The following is a 14,280-nucleotide window of genomic DNA, read 5'->3' as shown; positions in this document are numbered from 1 at the left end:
TAAGGCAGTCTATGTGATTATTGTAGTGAACTAACCTCTGCCTGGGTAAGGCAGTCTATGTGATTATTGTAGTGAACTAACCTCTGCCTGGGTAAGGCAGTCTATGTGATTATTGTAGTGAACTAACCTCTGCCTGGGTAAGGCAGTCTATGTGATTATAGTAGTGAACTAACCTCTGCCTGGGTAAGGCAGTCTACGTGATTATTGTAGTGAACTAACCTCTGCCTGGGTAAGGCAGTCTATGCGATTATTGTAGTGAACTAACACTCTGCCTGGGTAAGGCAGTCTATATGATTATTGTAGTGAACTAACCTCTGCCTGGGTAAGGCAGTCTATGTGATTATAGTAGTGAACTAACCTCTGCCTGGGTAAGGCAGTCTATGTGATTATATTAGTGAACTAACCTCTGCCTGGGTAAGGCAGTCTATGTGATTATTGTAGTGAACTAACCTCTGCCTGGGTAAGGCAGTCTATGTGATTATATTAGTAAACTAACCTCTGCCTGGGTAAGGCAGTCTATGTGATTATTGTAGTGAACTAACCTCTGCCTGGGTAAGGCAGTCTATGTGATTATTGTAGTGAACTAACCTCTGCCTGGGTAAGGCAGTATATGTGATTATTGTAGTAAACTAACCTCTGCCTGGGTAAGGCAGTATATGTGATTATTGTAGTGAACTAACCTCTGCCTGGGTAAGGCAGTCTACGTGATTATATTAGTGAACTAACCTCTGCCTGGGTAAGGCAGTCTACGTGATTATATTAGTGAACTAACTTCTGCCTGGGTAAGGCAGTCTACGTGATTATATTAGTGAACTAACCTCTGCCTGGGTAAGGCTATAGTGAACTAACCTCTGCTGGGTATTATATTAGTGAACTAACCTCTGCCTGGGTCAGTCATATGTATATTGTAGTGAACTAACCTCTGCCTGGGTAAGGCAGTTATGTGATTATTTTAGTGAACTAACCTCTGCCTGGGTAAGGCAGTCTATGTGATTATTGTAGTGAACTAACCTCTGCCTGGGTAAGGCAGTCTATGTGATTATATTAGTGAACTAACCTCTGCCTGGGTAAGGCAGTCTACGTGATTATATTAGTGAACTAACCTCTGCCTGGGTAAGGCAGTCTACGTGATTATATTAGTGAACTAACCTCTGCCTGGGTGCATTATATTAGTGAACTAACCTCTGCCTGGGTAAGCATTATATTAGTGAACTAACCTCTGCCTGGGTAAGGCAGTCTATGTGATTATTGTAGTGAACTAACCTCTGCCTGGGTACATTATATTAGTGAACTAACCCTGCCTGGGATTATATTAGTGAACTAACCTCTGCCTGGGTCTGTGATTATAGTAGTGAACTAACTCTGCCTGGCAGTTATTGTTAGTGAACTAACCTCTGCCTGGGTCATTATATTAGTGAACTAACCTCTGCCTGGGTCATTATATTAGTGAACTAACCTCTGCCTGGGTACATTATGTGTAGTGAACTAACCTCTGCCTGGGTCATTATATGTAGTGAACTAACCTCTGCCTGGGTAGGCATTATATTAGTGAACTAACCTCTGCCTGGGTAAGGCAGTCTATGTGATTATTGTAGTGAACTAACCTCTGCCTGGGTAAGGCAGTCTATGTGATTATATTAGTGAACTAACCTCTGCCTGGGTCTATTAGTGAACTAACCTCTGCCTGGGTGCATTATGTGATTAGTGAACTAACCTCTGCCTGGGTAAGGCAGTCTATGTGATTATATTAGTGAACTAACCTCTGCCTGGGTAAGGCAGTCTATGTGATTATTGTAGTGAACTAACCTCTGCCTGGGTAAGGCAGTCTATGTGATTATTGTAGTGAACTAACCTCTGCCTGGGTAAGGCAGTCTATGTGATTATTGTAGTGAACTAACCTCTGCCTGGGTTAGGCAGTCTACGTGATTATATTAGTGAACTAACCTCTGCCTGGGTAAGGCAGTCTATGTGATTATATTAGTGAATTAACCTCTGCCTGGGTAAGGCAGTCTATGTGATTATAGTAGTGAACTAACCTCTGCCTGGGTAAGGCAGTCTACGTGATTATTGTAGTGAACTAACCTCTGCCTGGGTAAGGCAGTCTATGTGATTATAGTAGTGAACTAACCTCTGCCTTGGTAAGGCAGTCTACGTGATTATTGTAGTGAACTAACCTCTGCCTGGGTAAGTCAGTATATGTGATTATTGTAGTAAACTAACCTCTGCCTGGGTAAGGCAGTCTATGTGATTATATTAGTGAACTAACCTCTGCCTGGGTAAGGCAGTCTATGTGATTATTTTAGTGAACTAACCTCTGCCTGGGTAAGGCAGTCTATGTGATTATTGTAGTGAACTAACCTCTGCCTGGGTAAGGCAGTCTATGTGATTATTGTAGTGAACTAACCTCTGCCTGGGTAAGGCAGTCTATGTGATTATTGTAGTGAACTAACCTCTGCCTGGGTAAGGCAGTCTACGTGATTATTGTAGTGAACTAACCTCTGCCTGGGTAAGGCAGTCTACGTGATTATTGTAGTGAACTAACCTCTGCCTGGGTAAGGCAGTCTACGTGATTATTGTAGTGAACTAACCTCTACCTTGGTAAGGCAGTCTATGTGATTATTTTAGTAAACTAACCTCTGCCTGGGTAAGGCAGTCTATGTGATTATATTAGTGAACTAACCTCTGCCTGGGTAAGGCAGTCTATGTGATTATAGTAGTGAACTAACCTCTGCCTGGGTAAGGCAGTCTATGTGATTATTGTAGTGAACTAACCTCTGCCTGGGTAAGGCAGTCTATGTGATTATTGTAGTGAACTAACCTCTGCCTGGGTAAGGCAGTCTATGTGATTATTGTAGTAAACTAACCTCTGCCTGGGTAAGGCAGTCTATGTGATTATAGTAGTGAACTAACCTCTGCCTGGGTAAGGCAGTCTACGTGATTATTGTAGTGAACTAACCTCTGCCTGGGTAAGGCAGTCTATGCGATTATTGTAGTGAACTAACCTCTACCTTGGTAAGGCAGTCTATGTGATTATTTAGTGAACTAACCTCTGCCTGGGCATTGTGCTAATCTGCCTGATTTATTAGTGAACTAACCTCTGCCTGGGTAAGGCATCTATATTGTAGTGAACTAACCTCTGCCTGGGTAAGGCAGTCTATGTGATTATTGTAGTGAACTAACCTCTGCCTGGGTAAGGCAGTCTATGTGATTATTGTAGTGAACTAACCTCTGCCTGGGTAAGGCAGTCTATGTGATTATTGTAGTGAACTAACCTCTGCCTGGGTAAGGCAGTCTACGTGATTATTTTAGTGAACTAACCTCTGCCTGGGTAGGGCAGTCTATGTGATTATTAGTGAAACTAACCTCTGCCTGGGTAAGGCAGTTTATGTGATTATGTGAACTAACCTCTGCCTGGGTAAGGCAGTCTATGTGATTATTGTAGTGAACTAACCTCTGCCTGGGTAAGGCAGTCTACGTGATTATTGTAGTGAACTAACCTCTGCCTGGGTAAGGCAGTCTATGTGATTATTGTAGTGAACTAACCTCTGCCTGGGTAAGGCAGTCTATGTGATTATTGTAGTGAACTAACCTCTGCCTGGGTAAGGCAGTCTATGTGATTATAGTAGTGAACTAACCTCTGCCTGGGTAAGGCAGTCTATGTGATTATTGTAGTGAACTAACCTCTGTCTGTGTAAGGCAGTCTACGTGATTATATTAGTGAACTAACCTCTGCCTGGGTAAGGCAGTCTACGTGATTATATTAGTGAACTAACCTCTGCCTGGGTAAGGCAGTCTACGTGATTATATTAGTGAACTAACCTCTGCCTGGGCTCTAATTATATTAGTGAACTAACCTCTGCCTGGGTCATTATAGTAGTGAACTAACCTCTGCCTGGGTGCATTATATTAGTGAACTAACCTCTGCCTGGGTGCAGTCAGATTATATTAGTGAACTAACCTCTGCCTGGGTCATTATATTAGTGAACTAACCTCTGCCTGGGTCGATTATATTAGTGAACTAACCTCTGCCTGGGTCATTATATTAGTGAACTAACCTCTGCCTGGGTCATTATATTAGTGAACTAACCTCTGCCTGGGTCATTATATTAGTGAACTAACCTCTGCCTGGGTCATTATATTAGTGAACTAACCTCTGCCTGGGTCATTATATTAGTGAACTAACCTCTGCCTGGGTCTCATTATATTAGTGAACTAACCTCTGCCTGGGTCATTATAGTAGTGAACTAACCTCTGCCTGGGTCATTATATTAGTGAACTAACCTCTGCCTGAGGCGTCATTATAGTAGTGAACTAACCTCTGCCTGGGTCATTAGGCAGTGCTAACCTGCTGATTATATTAGTGAACTAACCTCTGCCTGGGTAAGGCAGTCTATTATTATATTAGTGAACTAACCTCTGCCTGGGTAGCAGTCATTATTATATTGTAGTGAACTAACCTCTGCCTGGGTAAGGCAGTCTAGTGATTATTTTAGTGAACTAACCTCTGCCTTGGTAAGGCAGTCTATGTGATTATTGTAGTGAACTAACCTCTGCCTGGGTAAGGCAGTCTACGTGATTATAGTAGTGAACTAACCTCTGCCTGGGTAAGGCAGTCTATGTGATTATTGTAGTGAACTAACCTCTGCCTGGGTAAGGCAGTCTAGCTGATTATTGTAGTGAACTAACCTCTGCCTGGGTAAGGCAGTCTATGTGATTATAGTAGTGAACTAACCTCTGCCTGGGTAAGGCAGTCTATGTGATTATTGTAGTGAACTAACCTCTGCCTGGGTAAGGCAGTCTATGTGATTATTGTAGTGAACTAACCTCTGCCTGGGTAAGGCAGTATATGTGATTATTGTAGTAAACTAACCTCTGCCTGGGTAAGGCAGTCTATGTGATTATAGTAGTGAACTAACCTCTGCCTGGGTAAGACAGTCTATGTGATTATTGTAGTGAACTAACCTCTGCCTGTGTAAGGCAGTCTACGTGATTATATTAGTGAACTAACCTCTGCCTGGGTAAGGCAGTCTACGTGATTATTTTAGTGAACTAACCTCTGCCTGGGTAAGGCAGTCTATGTGATTATTTTAGTGAACTAACCTCTGCCTGGGTAAGGCAGTCTACGTGATTATTGTAGTGAACTAACCTCTGCCTGGGTAAGGCAGTCTATGTGATTATATTAGTGAACTAACCTCTGCCTGGGTAAGGCAGTCTACGTGATTATATTAGTGAACTAACCTCTGCCTGGGTAAGGCAGTCTACGTGATTATATTAGTGAACTAACCTCTGCCTGGGTAAGGCAGTCTACGTGATTATATGTAGTGAACTAACCTCTGCCTGGGTAAGGCAGTCTATGTGATTATTGTAGTGAACTAACCTCTGCCTGGGTAAGGCAGTCTATGTGATTATTGTAGTGAACTAACCTCTGCCTGGGTAAGGCAGTATAACTGTGATTATTGTAGTGAACTAACCTCTGCCTGGGTAAGGCAGTATATGTGATTATTGTAGTGAACTAACCTCTGCCTGGGTAAGGCAGTCTATGTGATTATTGTAGTGAACTAACCTCTGCCTGGGTAAGGCAGTCTATGTGATTATTGTAGTGAACTAACCTCTGCCTGGGTAAGGCAGTCTATGTGATTATATGTAGTGAACTAACCTCTGCCTGGGTAAGGCAGTCTATGTGATTATATGTAGTGAACTAACCTCTGCCTGGGTAAGGCAGTCTATGTGATTATTGTAGTGAACTAACCTCTGCCTGGGTAAGGCAGTCTATGTGATTATTGTAGTGAACTAACCTCTGCCTGGGTAAGACAGTCTATGTGATTATTGTAGTGAACTAACCTCTGCCTGTGTAAGGCAGTCTACGTGATTATATTAGTGAACTAACCTCTGCCTGGGTAAGGCAGTCTACGTGATTATATTAGTGAACTAACCTCTGCCTGGGTAAGGCAGTCTACGTGATTATTGTAGTGAACTAACCTCTGCCTGGGTAAGGCAGTCTATGTGATTATTTTAGTGAACTAACCTCTGCCTGGGTAAGGCAGTCTACGTGATTATATTAGTGAACTAACCTCTGCCTGGGTAAGGCAGTCTACGTGATTATATTAGTGAACTAACCTCTGCCTGGGTAAGGCAGTATATGTGATTATTGTAGTGAACTAACCTCTGCCTGGGTAAGGCAGTATATGTGATTATTGTAGTGAACTAACCTCTGCCTGGGTAAGGCAGTATATGTGATTATTGTAGTGAACTAACCTCTGCCTGGGTAAGGCAGTATATGTGATTATTGTAGTGAACTAACCTCTGCCTGGGTAAGGCAGTCTATGTGATTATTGTAGTAAACTAACCTCTGCCTGGGTAAGGCAGTCTATGTGATTATTGTAGTGAACTAACCTCTGCCTGGGTAAGGCAGTCTATGTGATTATTGTAGTGAACTAACCTCTGCCTGGGTAAGGCAGTATATGTGATTATTGTAGTAAACTAACCTCTGCCTGGGTAAGGCAGTCTATGTGATTATTGTAGTGAACTAACCTCTGCCTGGGTAAGGCAGTCTATGTGATTATTGTAGTGAACTAACCTCTGCCTGCGTAAGGCAGTCTATGTGATTATAGTAGTGAACTAACCTCTGCCTGGGTAAGGCAGTCTATGTGATTATTGTAGTGAACTAACCTCTGCCTGGGTAAGGCAGTCTATGTGATTATTGTAGTGAACTAACCTCTGCCTGGGTAAGGCAGTATATGTGATTATTGTAGTGAACTAACCTCTGCCTGGGTAAGGCAGTATATGTGATTATTGTAGTGAACTAACCTCTGCCTGGGTAAGGCAGTATATGTGATTATTGTAGTAAACTAACCTCTGCCTGGGTAAGGCAGTCTATGTGATTATTGTAGTAAACTAACCTCTGCCTGGGTAAGGCAGTATATGTGATTATTGTAGTGAACTAACCTCTGCCTGGGTAAGGCAGTCTATGTGATTATTGTAGTGAACTAACCTCTGCCTGGGTAAGGCAGTCTATGTGATTATAGTAGTGAACTAACCTCTGCCTGGGTAAGGCAGTCTATGTGATTATTGTAGTGAACTAACCTCTGCCTGGGTAAGGCAGTCTATTTGATTATTGTAGTGAACTAACCTCTGCCTGGGTAAGGCAGTCTATGTGATTATTGTAGTGAACTAACCTCTGCCTGTGTAAGGCAGTCTACGTGATTATATTAGTGAACTAACCTCTGCCTGGGTAAGGCAGTCTACGTGATTATATTAGTGAACTAACTTCTGCCTGGGTAAGGCAGTCTACGTGATTATATTAGTGAACTAACCTCTGCCTGGGTAAGGCAGTCTACGTGATTATTGTAGTGAACTAACCTCTGCCTGGGTAAGGCAGTCTATGTGATTATATTAGTGAACTAACCTCTGCCTGGGTAAGGCAGTCTACGTGATTATATTAGTGAACTAACCTCTGCCTGGGTAAGGCAGTCTACGTGATTATATTAGTGAACTAACCTCTGCCTGGGTAAGGCAGTATATGTGATTATTGTAGTAAACTAACCTCTGCCTGGGTAAGGCAGTATATGTGATTATTGTAGTGAACTAACCTCTGCCTGGGTAAGGCAGTATATGTGATTATTGTAGTGAACTAACCTCTGCCTGGGTAAGGCAGTATATGTGATTATTGTAGTAAACTAACCTCTGCCTGGGTAAGGCAGTATATGTGATTATTGTAGTAAACTAACCTCTGCCTGGGTAAGGCAGTATATGTGATTATTGTAGTGAACTAACCTCTGCCTGGGTAAGGCAGTCTATGTGATTATTGTAGTGAACTAACCTCTGCCTGCGTAAGGCAGTCTATGTGATTATAGTAGTGAACTAACCTCTGCCTGGGTAAGGCAGTCTATGTGATTATTGTAGTGAACTAACCTCTGCCTGGGTAAGGCAGTCTATGTGATTATTGTAGTGACCTAACCTCTGCCTGGGTAAGGCAGTCTATGTGATTATTGTAGTGAACTAACCTCTGCCTGGGTAAGGCAGTCTATGCGATTATTGTAGTGAACTAACCTCTGCCTGGGTAAGGCAGTCTATGTGATTATTGTAATGAACTAACCTCTGCCTGGGTAAGGCAGTCTATGCGATTATTGTAGTGAACTAACCTCTGCCTGGGTAAGGCAGTCTATGTGATTATTGTAGTGAACTAACCTCTGCCTGGGTAAGGCAGTCTATGTGATTATTGTAGTAAACTAACCTCTGCCTGGGTAAGGCAGTATATGTGATTATTGTAGTGAACTAACCTCTGCCTGGGTAAGGCAGTCTATGTGATTATTGTAGTGAACTAACCTCTGCCTGCGTAAGGCAGTCTATGTGATTATAGTAGTGAACTAACCTCTGCCTGGGTAAGGCAGTCTATGTGATTATTGTAGTGAACTAACCTCTGCCTGGGTAAGGCAGTCTATGTGATTATTGTAGTGACCTAACCTCTGCCTGGGTAAGGCAGTCTATGTGATTATTGTAGTGAACTAACCTCTGCCTGGGTAAGGCAGTCTATGCGATTATTGTAGTGAACTAACCTCTGCCTGGGTAAGGCAGTCTATGTGATTATTGTAATGAACTAACCTCTGCCTGGGTAAGGCAGTCTATGCGATTATTGTAGTGAACTAACCTCTGCCTGGGTAAGGCAGTCTATGTGATTATTGTAGTGAACTAACCTCTGCCTGGGTATGGCAGTCTATGTGATTATTGTAGTGAACTAACCTCTGCCTGGGTAAGGAAGTCTATGTGATTATAGTAGTGAACTAACCTCTGCCTGGGTAAGGCAGTCTATGCGATTATTGTAGTGAACTAACCTCTGCCTGGGTAAGGCAGTCTATGTGATTATTGTAGTAAACTAACCTCTGCCTGGGTAAGGCAGACTATGTGATTATTGTAGTGAACTAACCTCTGCCTGGGTAAGGCAGTATATGTGATTATTGTAGTGAACTAACCTCTGCCTGGGTAAGGAAGTCAACATGTTATAGTAATAGCTAACCTCTGTTTGGTTCATGCAGTGTATGGTGAGGTTCCTCCAGTGGGAGACGTAGGGCAGCAGGTAACTGTAGTTGACAGGATTACAGTACAGGTGGACACACTCTGCCTTGATCAGCACGATCACATCTGGAGACCAGGAGAGACCAAATGTTAACAAGCCAGAACAACACACTGAGAATAAGACAGCATTAACAACACACTAGAAAACGTAGGTTGTATTCCCACTGGCACCCTATTCCTTATATAGTGAACTGATGTTGACCAGAGACGTATGGGCCTATATGCACTATATAGGGAATAGGGTGCCATTTGGGATGTAGCCTATAAGACATATTAATCACTGGAGCTAGGAGCGGTTGTTGAGAACCATCCAACATGGGTGAAGTAGTATGAATATACTGATCCTAACCCCATAACCCCTACTACTGACTATATACTGATCCTAACCCCATAACCCCTACTACTGACTATATACTGATCCTAACCCCATAACCCCTACTACTGACTATATACTGATCCTAACCCCATAACCCCTACTACTGACTATATACCGATCCTAACCCCATAACCCCTACTACTGACTATATACTGATCCTAACCCCATAACCCCTACTACTGACTATATACTGATCCTAACCCCTACTACTGACTATATACTGATCCTAACCCCTACTACTGACTATATACTGATCCTAACCCCATAACCCCTACTACTGACTATATACTGATCCTAACCCCATAACCCCTACTACTGACTATATACTGATCCTAACCCCATAACCCCTACTACTGACTATATACTGATCCTAACCCCATAACCCCTACTACTGACTATATACTGATCCTAACCCCATAACCCCTACTACTGACTATATACTGATCCTAACCCCATAACCCCTACTACTGACTATATACTGATCCTAACCCCTACTACTGACTATATACTGATCCTAACCCCTACTACTGACTATATACTGATCCTAACCCCATAACCCCTACTACTGACTATATACTGATCCTAACCCCATAACCCCTACTACTGACTATATACTGATCCTAACCCCATAACCCCTACTACTGACTATATACTGATCCTAACCCCATAACCCCTACTACTGACTATATACTGATCCTAACCCCATAACCCCTACTACTGACTATATACTGATCCTAACCCCATAACCCCTACTACTGACTATATACTGATCCTAACCCCATAACCCCTACTACTGACTATATACTGATCCTAACCCCATAACCCCTACTACTGACTATATACTGATCCTAACCCCATAACCCCTACTACTGACTATATACTCATCCTAACCCCATAACCCCTACTACTGACTATATACTGATCCTAACCCCCATAACCCCTACTACTGACTATATACTGATCCTAACCCCACCTACTACTGACTATATACTGATCCTAACCCCATAACCCCTACTACTGACTATATACTGATCCTAACCCCATAACCCCTACTACTGACTATATACTCATCCTAACCCCATAACCCCTACTACTGACTATATACTGATCCTAACCCCATAACCCCTACTACTGACTATATACTGATCCTAACCCCATAACCCCTACTACTGACTATATACTGATCCTAACCCCATAACCCCTACTACTGACTATATACTGATCCTAACCCCATAACCCCTACTACTGACTATATACTGATCCTAACCCCCATAACCCCTACTACTGACTATATACTGATCCTAACCCCATAACCCCTACTACTGACTATATACTGATCCTAACCCCATAACCCCTACTACTGACTATATACTGATCCTAACCCCATAACCCCTACTACTGACTATATACTGATCCTAACCCCATAACCCCTACTACTGACTATATACTGATCCTAACCCCATAACCCCTACTACTGACTATATACTGATCCTAACCCCATAACCCCTACTACTGACTATATACTGATCCTAACCCCATAACCCCTACTACTGACTATATACTGATCCTAACCCCAAACCCCTACTACTGACTATATACTGATCCTAACCCCATAACCCCTACTACTGACTATATACTGATCCTAACCCCATAACCCCTACTACTGACTATATACTGATCCTAACCCCATAACCCCTACTACTGACTATATACTGATCCTAACCCCATAACCCCTACTACTGACTATATACTGATCCTAACCCCATAACCCCTACTACTGACTATATACTGATCCTAACCCCACAACCCCTACTACTGACTATATACTGATCCTAACCCCATAACCCCTACTACTGACTATATACTGATCCTAACCCCCCCCTACTACTGACTATATACTGATCCTAACCCCATAACCCCTACTACTGACTATATACTGATCCTAACCCCATAACCCCTACTACTGACTATATACTGATCCTAACCCCATAACCCCTACTACTGACTATATACTGATCCTAACCCCATAACCCCTACTACTGACTATATACTGATCCTAACCCCATAACCCCTACTACTGACTATATACTGATCCTAACCCCATAACCCCTACTACTGACTATATACTGATCCTAACCCCATAACCCCTACTACTGACTATATACTGATCCTAACCCCATAACCCCTACTACTGACTATATACTGATCCTAACCCCATAACCCCTACTACTGACTATATACTGATCCTAACCCCATAACCCCTACTACTGACTATATACTGATCCTAACCCCATAACCCCTACTACTGACTATATACTGATCCTAACCCCCATAACCCCTACTACTGACTATATACTGATCCTAACCCCATAACCCCTACTACTGACTATATACTGATCCTAACCCCATAACCCCTACTACTGACTATATACTGATCCTAACCCCATAACCCCTACTACTGACTATATACTGATCCTAACCCCCTACTACTGACTATATACTGATCCTAACCCCTAACCCCTACTACTGACTATATACTGATCCTAACCCCATAACCCCTACTACTGACTATATACTGATCCTAACCCCAAACCCTACTACTGACTATATACTGATCCTAACCCCATAACCCCTACTACTGACTATATACTGATCCTAACCCCATAACCCCTACTACTGACTATATACTGATCCTAACCCCATAACCCCTACTACTGACTATATACTGATCCTAACCCCCCCTACTACTGACTATATACTGATCCTAACCCCACCCCTACTACTGACTATATACTGATCCTAACCCCATAACCCCTACTACTGACTATATACTGATCCTAACCCCATAACCCCTACTACTGACTATATACTGATCCTAACCCCATAACCCCTACTACTGACTATATACTGATCCTAACCCCATAACCCTACTACTGACTATATACTGATCCTAACCCCATAACCCCTACTACTGACTATATACTGATCCTAACCCCATAACCCCTACTACTGACTATATACTGATCCTAACCCCATAACCCCTACTACTGACTATATACTGATCCTAACCCCATAACCCCTACTACTGACTATATACTGATCCTAACCCCATAACCCCTACTACTGACTATATACTGATCCTAACCCCATAACCCCTACTACTGACTATATACTGATCCTAACCCCATAACCCCTACTACTGACTATATACTGATCCTAACCCCATAACCCCTACTACTGACTATATACTGATCCTAACCCCATAACCCCTACTACTGACTATATACTGATCCTAACCCCATAACCCCTACTACTGACTATATACTGATCCTAACCCCATAACCCCTACTACTGACTATATACTGATCCTAACCCCATAACCCCTACTACTGACTATATACTGATCCTAACCCCATAACCCCTACTACTGACTATATACTGATCCTAACCCCATAACCCCTACTACTGACTATATACTGATCCTAACCCCATAACCCCTACTACTGACTATATACTGATCCTAACCCCATAACCCCTACTACTGACTATATACTGATCCTAACCCCATAACCCCTACTACTGACTATATACTGATCCTAACCCCATAACCCCTACTACTGACTATATACTGATCCTAACCCCATAACCCCTACTACTGACTATATACTGATCCTAACCCCATAACCCCTACTACTGACTATATACTGATCCTAACCCCTACTACTGACTATATACTGATCCTAACCCCATAACCCCTACTACTGACTATATACTGATCCTAACCCCATAACCCCTACTACTGACTATATACTGATCCTAACCCCATAACCCCTACTACTGACTATATACTGATCCTAACCCCATAACCCCTACTACTGACTATATACTGATCCTAACCCCATAACCCCTACTACTGACTATATACTGATCCTAACCCCATAACCCCTACTACTGACTATATACTGATCCTAACCCCATAACCCCTACTACTGACTATATACTGATCCTAACCCCATAACCCCTACTACTGACTATATACTCATCCTAACCCCATAACCCCTACTACTGACTATATACTGATCCTAACCCCATAACCCCTACTACTGACTATATACTGATCCTAACCCCATAACCCCTACTACTGACTATATACTGATCCTAACCCCATAACCCCTACTACTGACTATATACTGATCCTAACCCCATAACCCCTACTACTGACTATATACTGATCCTAACCCCATAACCCCTACTACTGACTATATACTGATCCTAACCCCATAACCCCTACTACTGACTATATACTGATCCTAACCCCATAACCCCTACTACTGACTATATACTGATCCTAACCCCATAACCCCTACTACTGACTATATACTGATCCTAACCCCATAACCCCTACTACTGACTATATACTGATCCTAACCCCTACTACTGACTATATACTGATCCTAACCCCATAACCCCTACTACTGACTATATACTGATCCTAACCCCATAACCCCTACTACTGACTATATACTGATCCTAACCCCATAACCCCTACTACTGACTATATACTCATCCTAACCCCATAACCCCTACTACTGACTATATACTGATCCTAACCCCATAACCCCTACTACTGACTATATACTGATCCTAACCCCATAACCCCTACTACTGACTATATACTGATCCTAACCCCATAACCCCTACTACTGACTATATACTGATCCTAACCCCATAACCCCTACTACTGACTATATACCGATCCTAACCCCATAACCCCTACTACTGACTATATACTGATCCTAACCCCATAACCCCTACTACTGACTATATACTGA

At 42.5% G+C, this 14,280-nt stretch overlaps 1 protein-coding gene across 2 annotated transcripts in view; it reads right to left on the bottom strand.

Annotated features, from left to right (window-relative positions):
* dnaaf9 (dynein axonemal assembly factor 9) overlaps positions 1-14,280 on the bottom strand; it is a 207,122-nt gene that overhangs the window by 174,368 nt on the left and 18,474 nt on the right. For both annotated transcript variants that reach the window (XM_045212884.1, XM_045212886.1), the window contains exon 4: positions 9,014-9,138. In XM_045212884.1, coding sequence (XP_045068819.1) covers positions 9,014-9,138 — 125 coding nt within the window. The remainder of the gene's footprint in view (positions 1-9,013; positions 9,139-14,280) is intronic.

The sequence above is a fragment of the Coregonus clupeaformis genome, unplaced genomic scaffold (assembly GCF_020615455.1).
Source record: "Coregonus clupeaformis isolate EN_2021a unplaced genomic scaffold, ASM2061545v1 scaf0060, whole genome shotgun sequence".
NCBI classification, from domain to species: Eukaryota; Metazoa; Chordata; class Actinopteri; order Salmoniformes; family Salmonidae; genus Coregonus; species Coregonus clupeaformis.
Note: the sequence above shows the minus strand (reverse complement) of the source record. Positions and strands in the feature narration are given on the sequence as shown.